The 12,995-nt window shown below is 39.4% G+C and overlaps 1 protein-coding gene across 2 annotated transcripts in view; it reads left to right on the top strand.

Moving 5' to 3' along the window:
- The window catches only part of LOC311238924 (cilia- and flagella-associated protein 20), a 95,997-nt gene that overhangs the window by 35,569 nt on the left and 47,433 nt on the right, over positions 1-12,995 (top strand). For both annotated transcript variants that reach the window (XM_084327123.1, XM_084327122.1), the window contains exon 4: positions 1,268-1,456. In XM_084327123.1, coding sequence (XP_084183249.1) covers positions 1,268-1,456 — 189 coding nt within the window. The remainder of the gene's footprint in view (positions 1-1,267; positions 1,457-12,995) is intronic.

The following is a 12,995-nucleotide window of genomic DNA, read 5'->3' as shown; positions in this document are numbered from 1 at the left end:
TTATTGTGATATTGTAACTGGGATTAAAATGTCTGAGGAGATGCGCTGTTTGACGGATTTGATGACATGGACGTGACTTGAGAAATCGAATGAGCCTTTGATGTTTTTTTTTTTTTTAACTTTGGCCATTCCGCTGGCTCTTTTTTGCGTTTATCGCATTTTTCTCTGGTCAAGAATGACCGACAGAAACAGGTTTGAATGGGGTACAGATGGGGGGAAGACACTCTGAGAAAGATACGGCTGCAGTCCGGGAATCGAACTCGCTAACCCCAGATCCGTGACGAGCACGGTTGTCCCCGGCGCCGAAATAGCGCTCGAGGTACCCGGTGAGCTACTGGAGCTCCCCGAGCCTTTGACGTTTTGAGAAAATGCATTTATCTGTTCAAGCACTGTAATCTGATGATGAACAAGAGGGTGTTGAACATGAGGTGTCACTCGTATAAACCAAAGGTTACTCAATTCAATGCATGTATGGATGATGTCCGAAACAGATTAAAACCTGATTAATAGTGAAACTGTATAGCTTCCAAGCCTCTCTGACACGTTATTTCGGGGGTCGCGCCTTGAAAACTTTGGGAACCATGTATTTATATAGTACATGATACCTAAGCGCATACAGTACAGATATCCTCATAAGTATCTATTAATTTGTATCAATTAGATACTCTTTGGGCTTGTTTTTTATCTACTTATTCTGAAATAGTTGAACAAATTATTTTCGCTAGCAAGATCTCATTCGATTATTCATTCCATTCGCCTTGTTGCCTAGGCGACCCGCACCACTATCTTTCTCTCCTGCGTTGCTATCTATTGTTGTGATGTCGCTATCTCTCACAGGCACAGGCCCTGGGCTCATACAGAAATGGAGTGAAATGTGTCTAATACAGATTCAGTCTAAAAGACTGAACACCACTTTGCCAGAATTAAAAGGTGTTTACCTACGTACTTTACGTAATTATCATGGTATAATCATAATGAAAACCATATCTTTCACCGGTTATGATGTAGACGGGTTATGATGTAGATCGCTTATCATGTACAGTAGATTGGTGATCATGTAGACTGGTTATATCTGTCTGTCTCTCTCTGTCTCCCTCTCTCTCTCTCTCTCTCTTCTGTCTCCTCTCTGTCTCACTCTCTCTCTGTCTCTCTCTCTCTCTGTCTCCCTCTTTCTGTCTCCCTCTCTCTGTCTCTGTCTCTCTGTCTCCCTCTCTCTGTCTCCCTCTCTCTATCTCTCTCCTCTCCCTCTCTCTGTCTCTCTCTCTAGGTTCTGGATGATAAGAACGTGCGTCGTCGCTTCAGAGCGTCTAACTATCAGTCTACGACGCGCGTGAAGCCGTTCATCTGCACGATGCCGATGCGTCTCGACGACAGCTGGAACCAGATCCAGTTCAACCTGTCGGACTTCACCAGGCGAGCCTACGGTACCAACTACATAGAGACACTACGAGTACAGGTCAGAACACACACACACACACACACACACACACACACACACACACACACACACACACACACACACACACAGAACACAAGTACAGGTCAGAGTGCATACACACACAGACACACAGGCACATGCACACATCAGAGTTTCCGTTAGAAAGAATTGGTGCCAGTCTCCATGTCCTGGAAGACTTCAATCTCCCGGACAAATGGGAGAAATTCCGGTCAGAGTTTATTGATCTTAAAAACAATTGATAGGCAGGCTATATAAAGAATGACATCATCAAGCCCAAAAAAGCTTGAAAGACCTCTCCACTTGTGAAAACATACATATCAAATCAAAGATAAGGGTTATACATGTATAAAACAATGCATGCCATGAAACTCAAATAATATTGTCCATAGAAATCTACCTATCAAAGTTGTGTCCTCAGTTTATGTCAACTCTGTCAGACCTTTTCATAAACCTAATTAAATCAGGCAATAGCATGGCCAGCTCTATCCCTGAGGACTCCTTTTCCTTCCCCTGAATGTGGTGAATGCAACACTACCACACATGGTCTGGTAAGTTTTACACTTTTTGATTTTTTTATACAAACAATGTCAATATTCCGATGGTCACAGCTGGAACATGTCAACACTGTCTCTCCGTTATTATACTTTTAAAAAACAATAGTGGATTGAATTCAAGTGTTTCAGTGAGATTATTAAGACAGCTAGCAACTGCCAAAAAACTAGTTAGCTGCAGTGCACAATACAGGCTTGGAGGGAAAATGTGTGCCCTTTTGTCAACTCCGTCAGACGTCAACTCCATCAGATTTTGTGTCTGACGGAGTTGACGTGTAAGCTGACGGAGTTGACAAATCCATCAATAACCTCATAATATGCTATTATTATACTATTTTTGAACATGGTAAAGGATTTAAATGTTATTTCAGAGTTTTATCTGCACAGAAGTGTGCATATAATAGCATGCATTACAATACACTTCTGACTTTTAGAGCATGGGCAGGCTGTGGTCTGCTTATTGAATAATTGTCTTACTTTCCCAGCACATGTGTTAATAAATAAATATAAATATATCACTTGTCTACATTGATTGATTGATTGATTGTAAAATATGGTGCAGTGTGTAGTTTTCACTACCAAACATCTACACTCTTGCCTCTTATAGAGCGGGGAAGGAGTTCCATGTTGCCCTTTCATATCCCAGAAGGGATACAAAACAGAAGAAAACAGTTATTCTTGTTATTATACTGTTTACTTAGATCATCAGAGCAAAGGTGCACGGTGGTAAACTGTGGATATTTCATCTTAATATCTTTATAATAATTCTTAATATAGGACTGGTTCATGCGTGTCTAGATTGCTGCATCATCCTTTCTCTGACTTTCCATCCATAGTATAATACATTATGGTATGGAGTGATCAACAGGATAATTCTTTGCTAGTCAGTTGTCACAATCTTATCAGTTGTAATTAAGGCTGTCAAAGTTAACGCGGTATTAATGCGTTATCGCCCGATTCTATTAACGCCACAATTTTTTTTAACTCACAATGAACTTTTACAATTTTTTTCCTTTCTTTTTTTTACTAGACTTCACTCAGGTGTATTATTGATGCTCTCATTGATATTATGTTTGTTTCTGAAGTGTGTGTGTGTGTGTGTGTGTGTGTGTGTGTGTGTGTGTGTGTGCGATATATATATAGAGAGAGAGGGGGGTGAGAGAGATGAGGAAGGGGCAAGAGAGAAAGAGAGCTGGGAGAGTGTGTGTCTGAGAGAGAGAGAGAGAGAGAGAGAGGGGGGGGGTGTGTGATTACTCATGCCATGTGTGGGTGAATGTAACAAGTTCCTAACGTTTCTTTCCCCTATTATTTCATGCACACTTTATTCATTGTTTTAAATTATTATTTTCTTTTAAGTTATTTTGTGCATCACTCTGTTTTGAATTTGATGCAAATTTGCAATGCATGAGGGTCATCCTTTTGTGTTAAATGGCTGCACAAAGCAAGCATTTGTTGACTCATGTTGATAAGATTATTAAAACTTGGAACTTGAAAAAGATCTGTTTAAGGTAGATACAAAAAAAGATATATAAAAAAATGCGATTAATTCACGATTAATCGCGAGTTAACTATGGACAATCATGCGATTAATCACAATTAAATATTTTAATCGATTGACAGCACTAGTTGTAATATACCCTAGGATTATTGGAATGACTGTCTTCTTGAATTTTCTCCCACTGCTTCCACTGAACATGGATTTTGTCTGCACAAGCCAGTGTGAAGATGTTTGCAACATCTAGTTGTAGAAACTACACACTGCAGCTTTAACGTCAATCAATCAATCAATCATGTTTAGTAAATAGACACCTGATTTTATAGTCTTATTCTAATACATTTTCATGACTTTTGTATTATAGGAAAGCATGGCTAGACAAAAATTGTCAGTTGAGGAGCGAAGGAGAAGAAATAGAGAGTACCAATGAAAGAGAAGAGGTATCGGAGAAAATATTAGAGAGAGGTCCAGAAAAGGTGCAGAAAGAAAAGGTCCCGTGAAGGTGCGGTGCTGGAGGCAAACACCCCCCAGATCAGGATATTCTAGATAACAATGCCAGACAGCGCAGAGAGTCTCTCAGACAGGAACAGAAACAAAGTAAAACGTGAAAAAGGCATTCAAGAGAAATACAAACTTTAAAAGAGAAGATTACAAATGTAACAAAGCAACAAAACAACCTGAGAAAAACAATAATGTGCTGAAAAAAGGCTACAAATTCATCACCACTGGACTCTCAGGCACGGAAACAAAGAATATGCTATCAGGAAGCAAAGTAAGGAATCAGAAAATCCAAAAGGCCCTGCTATTCCACCACATCCTCAGAAGAGAGCTGAAGACAAACAAACAAACTCCTGGCCCACGGTGCCAAAAACCAGCACCGAGTGTGTCATCAGGCACGATTCTTTAAAAGTATCGCCTTCTTCAACAAATTAAAGACTTTGGGTTAACCTACAAGTTAATGAGAGAAAGGGAGCATCCTCAGAAAAAGCCAACATTCATACAGGGTATAACACAGACTGTCCATGTCCAGGATTTCTTCCTGAACTCTGCACGTGTGACGATGGATAGTGCTAATGATGGCTTTGTCATTATAAATGATTTCCCATATCTTTTTAAATCTTCGAAAGGGGATGGGTACATTTGGACATTTTGCAATACAAAATGATGTAGGTTAGAGTTATCATATCCCAAAAATTTACTCATATTTAAATTCCCCATTAAGAAACACATCATTTAGACACCTTGCATGTTAGGATTTCCTTCAGATTCATGTTGGCATCCATGTATGGCGAAGGCCCGGACTAGCCATCGGGAGCTCTGTCTGTCACACACACACAAAGGGAGCGGCATGTGATTGGTGGAGGCGGGACCAGGCCATACAACTGATTGACAGTGGAGATGGCGAATGGAGTGGCATATGGCACTTCTGCAAAATGACAGGGAGAGACAGCGAAAGACAAAAAATGTCAAGCATAACCTGCACTTGAAAATGGACAGTGAAAAAAGATGAAGAGTCGAGCAGAGAGGGAAAGAGAGAAAAATACATTCTGCTTAGTGCTTGTATTTCACAGAACAGTCGGATGGGAATTACTGGAAATGAAATGTTTCAACAGTGGAAAAAAGAGGAAGCATAGAGCAGAGAGAGAGGGAGAGAAAAATACATACTGCTGACTGCTTGTATTTCACAGAACAGTCAGATGGGAATTACTGGAAATGAAATGTTTCAACACTTCAACAGTGAAAAAAAGATGAAGCATAGAGCAGAGAGGGAGATACATTTTTTAAAGGCCCTTGCAGGAGATGCCGCTAAATGTGGCAACATTGACCAAATGTTTTTTGCACCACGGGACCACCGGGTTAGTCAGTGATAAAAAATAAACATGCTAGCTAGCTAACATAGCTAATGTTACCATGCATCATCATCATCATCATCATCCCCTGTCACTTTTTTTTCCATACATCTTTTATTCAACTTCAGTCCTGATCATAACCATTTTTATTTTTCATTTTTCTTGTAATGTCAGATTAAAAATGAAATACTCAAACTTTTCTGATAAGAGTTGTTAAGTCTGACATTACAAAAACAAAAAATCCATCAAAATCAGTGTTGTTGCTAATAATTGACACATGATGATTATAACAATTATTAGCCTGTAATAATCCCCCCCAGAAAAATCCACTTTGCATTTGATATATTGAAAATATTTAAATGTGTGTTTTTTTTAACAATAATTTGTGATGCCATCACAAACAATGGCATTTAAAGGGTAAACATTTTAAAAGTCCTGCACCAGCATGCAGGGAATTAAGTCTTTGTAACAAAAATCTTCCGGTGGGGGACCCCCAGACCCCCCGCTTAAAAATTGGCCTGACTTGGGCTATATTTCGCACTATATTTCCTGGCCTGAATAATTCCCCCAGTCCGGCCCTGCGAAGGGGTGAAAAATTGTCAAATCTGCCATTTTGAAATCCAATGATGTAGGTTAGAGTTATCATATCCGAAAAATTTTCCTATATTTGAACTCCCCACAAGAAACACATATTTTAGACACCCCTCATGTTAAGATTTCTTTCAAATTCATGTTTGCACAAAAGTATGGCCCGCCCTAATATGATGACCACTGGTAGACGGTGGGCCGAAGGTCTCTAGAGGCTTCCGTTAATGAAATGATTGATCTGGTTAAACAGACTATATGTTATTGTAATATGAACTACATAATATACTATAATAACACATTTCCGTTTGTTGGCAACGGTTGTTGGGTCATATCTTTATGAAATTAATGTGTTGATAAGATAAAAACTACCTACGTTTGTGAAAAGGGGCGTTGCTGCGGAACCAATCAAAACGCGTTACAACGTCAGGTGACTTGATTTCTCCCAATGACATTCCTCAAGCTCCGGAAACTAGGAAGTAAATTTGCGACTCGTCTGTTGACAACACTGGATTTAGCTCTGCATCGGTAAGCTCTCAATACTCATATACATTACTATTGAAATGCATTTTTACTTAACTCTACAGCATTATTCAAACGTAATAGGAAGTTATGAGTCATCAGCTGTTTATATGCATCCGTTTTGACTTCCGATTACACATTGGAAAATATTGTAGCCAGCTCACAGACTAACGTTACGTTAGCATTTTAACTTTCTCAGATAGCAATCTAACATTACGTTAGTGTAAATCAAACAACTCTAACCCAATACTAATAATAGTAACTTGTTTCACATTCTTGCTGTGTGTTACACTATGGTATAGCGGTATGTGTTGTTGCCTGTGACGTTGTACTGCTACATCTATTTATGACATACCAGATTTGTAAATACAGTACTGTTTGTCACAAGACGTTGTCACAACAGTTACATATGTACAAAATATACTGTCTCATAAATATACTCTTCCAATATATAAATATACATATAAATATATTGTTTTAGATGCTGTTGTCACTATGAATTACAAATGGGGGGCCCTGATGTAAACAAGACAAACGTCTTTCTCTGGTCTGCATCCCCTTAACAATAGTTTGATATTGGATGGTCCCTGTGCTGTTGTTTACTGTCTATCTGTATGTCATGTATGTAATATGTTATGATGAATTGAAAATGGGGGACCCTGATGTAAACAAGATGAAAGTCTTTCTCTGGTCTGCATCCCATTAACAATTGTGTGTATTGAGCTGTACTGTACTGTACCCATTCTGCAATCTGTTAATATGATGAATAACGTTATCTATTGTAGTAACAATGTTCCAAAATGTATTGATTGTTTTTCTGTTTCCCCAGATGCTCAACCCTGGACCACACGACAGATATATTCTAGGCCTAATTAAACCTAGCCTGAGGGTTCTATAGTAATCAATCATGCAAGCTCAAAGATTGAGCTCTTGAGGTGACTGCTCTATATCAAGAACCATTATCAGAGTGGCAACTGCAGGACCTGTATTTCCCAAAACAATGAATATCATGATTGAATGAGAGGCCATGGTAAACAGCACAGTGAATAAACAATGTGCAGTCCCTTTATATATTGTTCTGGATAGAAGTGGGGCCAGGCTAATCTGCAACTACTGCAAGAGCTCAACTTTTGAACAAGGATGGTCTCACATAAGCTGTCCGGGGACGACTCACACAGCTCTCTACTCTCTGGGCCCTGGACTGGACACCCCTCCACTGTACTAGTTACACATTACACACATACAAATGACAATAACACTATGTAACAACCATCAAATGCACTCACAGCACACACATCCACACGCACAAACTCACTATTAAACAAACAACTGACTGCAGCACCCACTTTAGAACACCTAAACACACTTTATATTTATTGGCAAAGAATTTGCACTACAACCCATACCTCATTACACCTTACTGTAAATTGTACCTCATCCCATTTCTGCATTGTACTGTATAGTATATTGTATTGTAACTCAGTTACTTTTCTACTCTGCATTGTACATTGTATGTATATATTGAACAATTGTCTACGTACTTGACTTCTATTTTATACTTATCTATTTTTATCTAGCACAATCTCTGGAGCAAAACAGAAAGAAGCATTTTATATAAAAGTATTCTGTACTTCTGTATGACAACTAATAAAGAAACTTGAACATCAAAAAATCAACATTCTGTTCTCTATGCCAGGCTAGATCTGACCTTGACTCATGTTACAGGATTAATACACACTTTATACACAAATTGCATATAGCATTCTCTTTGGTAGCATTCATTCTGTGTTTATTGTGTCATACTGGGGAATAATATTAATATTATTATGTCCTATTGGGGACATAATTAAAAATTCTGAGCAATTCGATCGTTTTTTTTATGGAGAGGACGTCTGACATTAATTGAAAACTGTATTAACAGATTGCAGAATGGGTACAATACAGTACAGCTCAATACACACAATTGTTAAGGGTATGCAGACCAGAGAAAGACTTTCATCTTGTTTACATCAGGGTCCCCCATTTTCAATTCATCATAACATATATGACATACATGACATACAGATACAGTAGGCCTACTGCTACATCTATACATTTAATTATGGCATACCAGATTTGCAAATACAGTACTGTTTATGATACAAAGAGTCCAGAAAAGTATAAAACAATTGCAGATGGGATGCAGACCAGAGAAAGAAGTTTGTCTTGTTTACATCAGGGTCCCTCATTTGTAATTCATAGTGACAACAGCATCTAAAACAATATATTTATATGTATATTTATATATTGGAAGAGTATATTTATGAGACAGTATATTTGCAGTCCAGAGAAAGACTTTCGTGAGAGACCAACAAAGTGAGGTATGTAAAAACTTGGAATCAAATTGTGGTCGTAGATCTAACGTTAATATCACGTTAACAATCTAATGGCTAGAAAGCTCACCTGACGTCGATATGGCTTAATACAGTGCGAAATACAATCTTATAGTAAGAAACAAAACACAAGTTGAACATAGTTTTGAACGTTTTATTACAATAGTATTTAGGTCGGACCGTCGGATCTAACGTTAATATCACGTTAACCATCTAAAGCTCATCGGTGACGTCGTTATGGTTAATACAGTGCGAAATACAATCTTATATAGTAACAAAACAATACACAAATTGAACATAGTTTTGAACGTTTTATTACAATAGTATTTACTGTCTCATGTTGCGATGTATAATACAGCTAGCGTTCCAGTCAGATTCTCCGTTCTTGTTGACAATTTTGGGGTCCGTACTTCCCGTTTCTGTATCCTGATTGGTTTATCAGCTAGAGGTGTCCCAAGATATGCATGAGCAAACATTGAATCTAAATGTAAGATTACGAACACCGATGACCAACAGACGGCTGGCCAACAAACGTATTTTGACTCAACATAATAACTAGATATTACACACAAAGAATTGTGTAGTCTGCCAACATGGATCAATCAAGTTCACTTTAGACTGACTCGGCCTCCCCTCTATGGTGGCTAGCCAAGATCATCGATGTGGATACTGATCAACAAGATGTGAAAGTGGAATTTCTGCATCCCCATGGTCCAACAGAAAAGGTTCTGTTTCTGCCCAGTTCAAGACATCATAGTGAAACTAATCGGAAATGCAGAAGGAAACGAAGAGGAGAAGTGCAGGGTGAGAAAGTGGAGATCAGGAAGTTGGGTAGAAGAGGTAGATGAAAACAGGGACGAGAAGAAGGTGTCCTGGTCTCCATTACTGTTTTTGTTGTTGGAAACAGTGCATTTTGTAATAGTTCAGTATAAGAAAAGGAGTTATTAGTTCTTATCATTGTGGACGTTGTGGACCCAACTTTTTAGATGAAGGAACGGGTACATAGGAGACACGCCTCCAGTTTTTCAAAAGTTTTTGACACGCCTCAGCTTCTGAGCTGAACGGTCGTGTTTTTGCGGACCTCCCAAACTTTCAAACTTTTTAGATGAAGGAACGGGTACATAGGAGACACGCCTCCAGTTTTTCAAAAGTTTTTGACACGCCTCAGCTTCTGAGCTGAACGGTCGTGTTTTTGCGGACCTCCCAAACTTTCAAACTTTAGACTGTTTTCTTTATACGTTTTTCTTTTTCTTTCTTTCTACCACAATACATGGCCACTGATGGATCCATGGGACTTGGTAAAGCACTATGGACCCAACTATGACCACTGATAAAAACGTAACTACACTAGCGTTATAAGAGCTAAACATTGCTACCTACCATACAAGTGCATTGGTTTAGTGCACTTCCGGTTGCTACTGAGCGGAAATGTTTGTGCGGACCTGTTCTCCCAAACTGGTAAGCAAATGACTGTTTTTACGTTATTTTCATTTTTACGTTACTATTATTACTATTATTTTTTTTAAACATTGACCTTAACTGATCACTGTGACTTTATTGCTTTTATCGTTATATATGCCTATAATTGTGTACAGCACTTTGAGCTACATGACATGTATGAAAGGTGCTTTATAAATACTTACTTACTTACTTACTTACTTACTTACTTCCATCTGTTTAAAAGAGATGCATATACAATTTTGTCAACTCTGTCAGTTTCTCGTCAACACAGTCAGATCTTTGTCAACACCGTCAGATGTTTGTTTTTGTTCATTTTGAGGAAAATACAAATTCCTTCTTCAGTTTATGTTGTTTAAGTAATAAAGGAGCATCAGATCTTCATCCTCTTGTCTTATTTACTTAATGATCTTTTTTTTATCATATCAAAATTAAAAACAAAGTTTGAAAATGCAAATATTTCTAAATCTGGGTTTTCAGAATAGTGTGAAATTACACCTGAGGTTTATATATTATATTTGATTGCATACCAGAGTAACTAAACACTATTACAACATACTTCAGAACTTTAGATTCTTGTTGGACTGGAATAATTAGAATTATATACTTTTTTGTGTGTCTGACGGAGTTAACACAAATCAAGTTTCAAAGGGAAACATGTGAATTTGTTGAAAATGTTTTTCTATGTAGAGCCCGCACCTTTACATGGTTAAATAGCTCAGACCTTTATCTACACATGAATATACAACTCTAATCAATATAGTGTGCATTCTCAAAATATAATATTAAAAAGTGTTTTGTCCCGACTCTCAAGAATCAGTGACACATTATATTCCAAATAAAATACGTCCCGTCGATAGACTCGCGTGCATAATGCCATTTTAAAAATAAATAATTAAATAAATATTACGCTAGCCTACGTTCGTTGGGGCAACACGAACACAAATCATTTTCTTCAGGTTTAGGCCTACATATTCTCGGATAAAATAAAATAGAATAAAAACTATTTGCAAACTAACAAAAAATTACATGGCTCATAACATTTTAATTATGGCATGCTGCTGCTAACTTGAAATCAAATAGGCGAATTTCCGTTTGCTATAGGTAAAATAAAATAGAATAAAAAAACTAAAAAATAACCAGAACCTATTGCTGGCTCATAACGTTTTACTTCTTACACGTTTTCGCAGCAGTGAAGCGTGCAGCTACCGAATTAAAATCAAACGTGCCAAGTGTCTCTCCTCAACTTGCAATGCGCATAAGCCGTGTGACCTTGTCCTCCCTAAGGCAACTTCGCTGCGCTGTTTTGATTGGGTTCTGCAGAGAGAACCCTCTCTCTGCTGGCACACTGGAGACGGGGATCAGGCGGGCTACCTTGGCCAGTTCGGCCCACTCGGGATAGATATCGCTAAAATCCCTGATGAGGATTTCGCAGGCCGTTGAGAAAGCCAAGCCTCCATAACCGCCAAGCGCTGTCATCACAGCTGTCATCACGCTGCCATCACAGCTGTCATCACAGCTGTCATCACGCTGTCATCACGCTGTCATCACAGCTGTCATCACAGCTGTCATCACAGCTGTCATCACAGCTGTTATCACGCTGTCATCACGCTGTCATCACAGCTGTCATCACGCTGTCATCACAGCTGTCATCACAGCTGTCATCACGCTGTCATCACAGCTGTCATCACAGCTGTCATCACGCTGTCATCACAGAGCGCTGTCATCACAGAGCGCTGTCATCACAGCTGTCAGCACAGCTGTCATCACAGAGTGCTGTCATCATAGGGCTGTCATCACAGAGCGCTGTCATCACAGCTGTCATCACAGCTGTCATCACAGAGCGCTGTCATCACAGCTGTCTTCACAGAGCGCTGTCATCACAGCTGTCATCACAGCTGTCATCACAGAGCGCTGTCATCACAGCTGTCATCACAGAGCGCTGTCATCACGAGTGCTGTCATCACAGAGCGCTGTCATCACAGCTGTCATCACGCTGTCATCACAGCTGTCATCACAGAGCGCTGTCATCACGAGTGCTGTCATCACAGAGCGCTGTCATCACAGCTGTCATCACGCTGTCATCACAGCTGTCATCACAGAGCGCTGTCATCACAGAGCGCTGTCATCACAGCTGTCATCACCACAGCTGTCATCACAGAGCGCTGTCATCACAGAGCGCTGTCATCACAGAGCGCTGTCATCACAGCTGTCATCACAGAGCGCTGTCATCACAGAGCGCTGTCATCACAGAGCGCTGTCATCACAGAGCGCTGTCATCACAGAGCGCTGTCATCACAGAGCGCTGTCATCACAGAGCGATGTCATCACAGCTGTCATCACAGAGCGCTGTCATCACAGCTGTCATCACAGAGCGCTGTCATCACAGCTGTCATCACAGCCTGAACACTCAACATTTTAGTTTATTTTCGGCTGAGGACAAAGTGAACACTCAGTCTGTACCGTGTGTCAATGTTTTTCTTAATTTTATATCCTTCACGGTGGTCAGGTGTTCTGCCACCGTGTACTCTCTGTTTAGGGTCAAATAGAAATTACTTTGTAATTTGGTTGATTTGTTCCAATATTCTATATCATGATTTTATTTTAGTTCTGAGATGATTTGGTTGGGCCAGGTTGCTTGGTGTCTGTCCTGAAGCCCTGGTGTGTGTGGGCAGAGATTTAGGACCAGCTTGGCAGAGGATG

The sequence above is a fragment of the Notolepis coatsorum genome (genome assembly GCF_963971535.1).
Source record: "Notolepis coatsorum genome assembly, chromosome: 13".
Taxonomy (NCBI): Eukaryota; Metazoa; Chordata; class Actinopteri; order Aulopiformes; family Paralepididae; genus Notolepis; species Notolepis coatsorum.
Note: the sequence above shows the minus strand (reverse complement) of the source record. Positions and strands in the feature narration are given on the sequence as shown.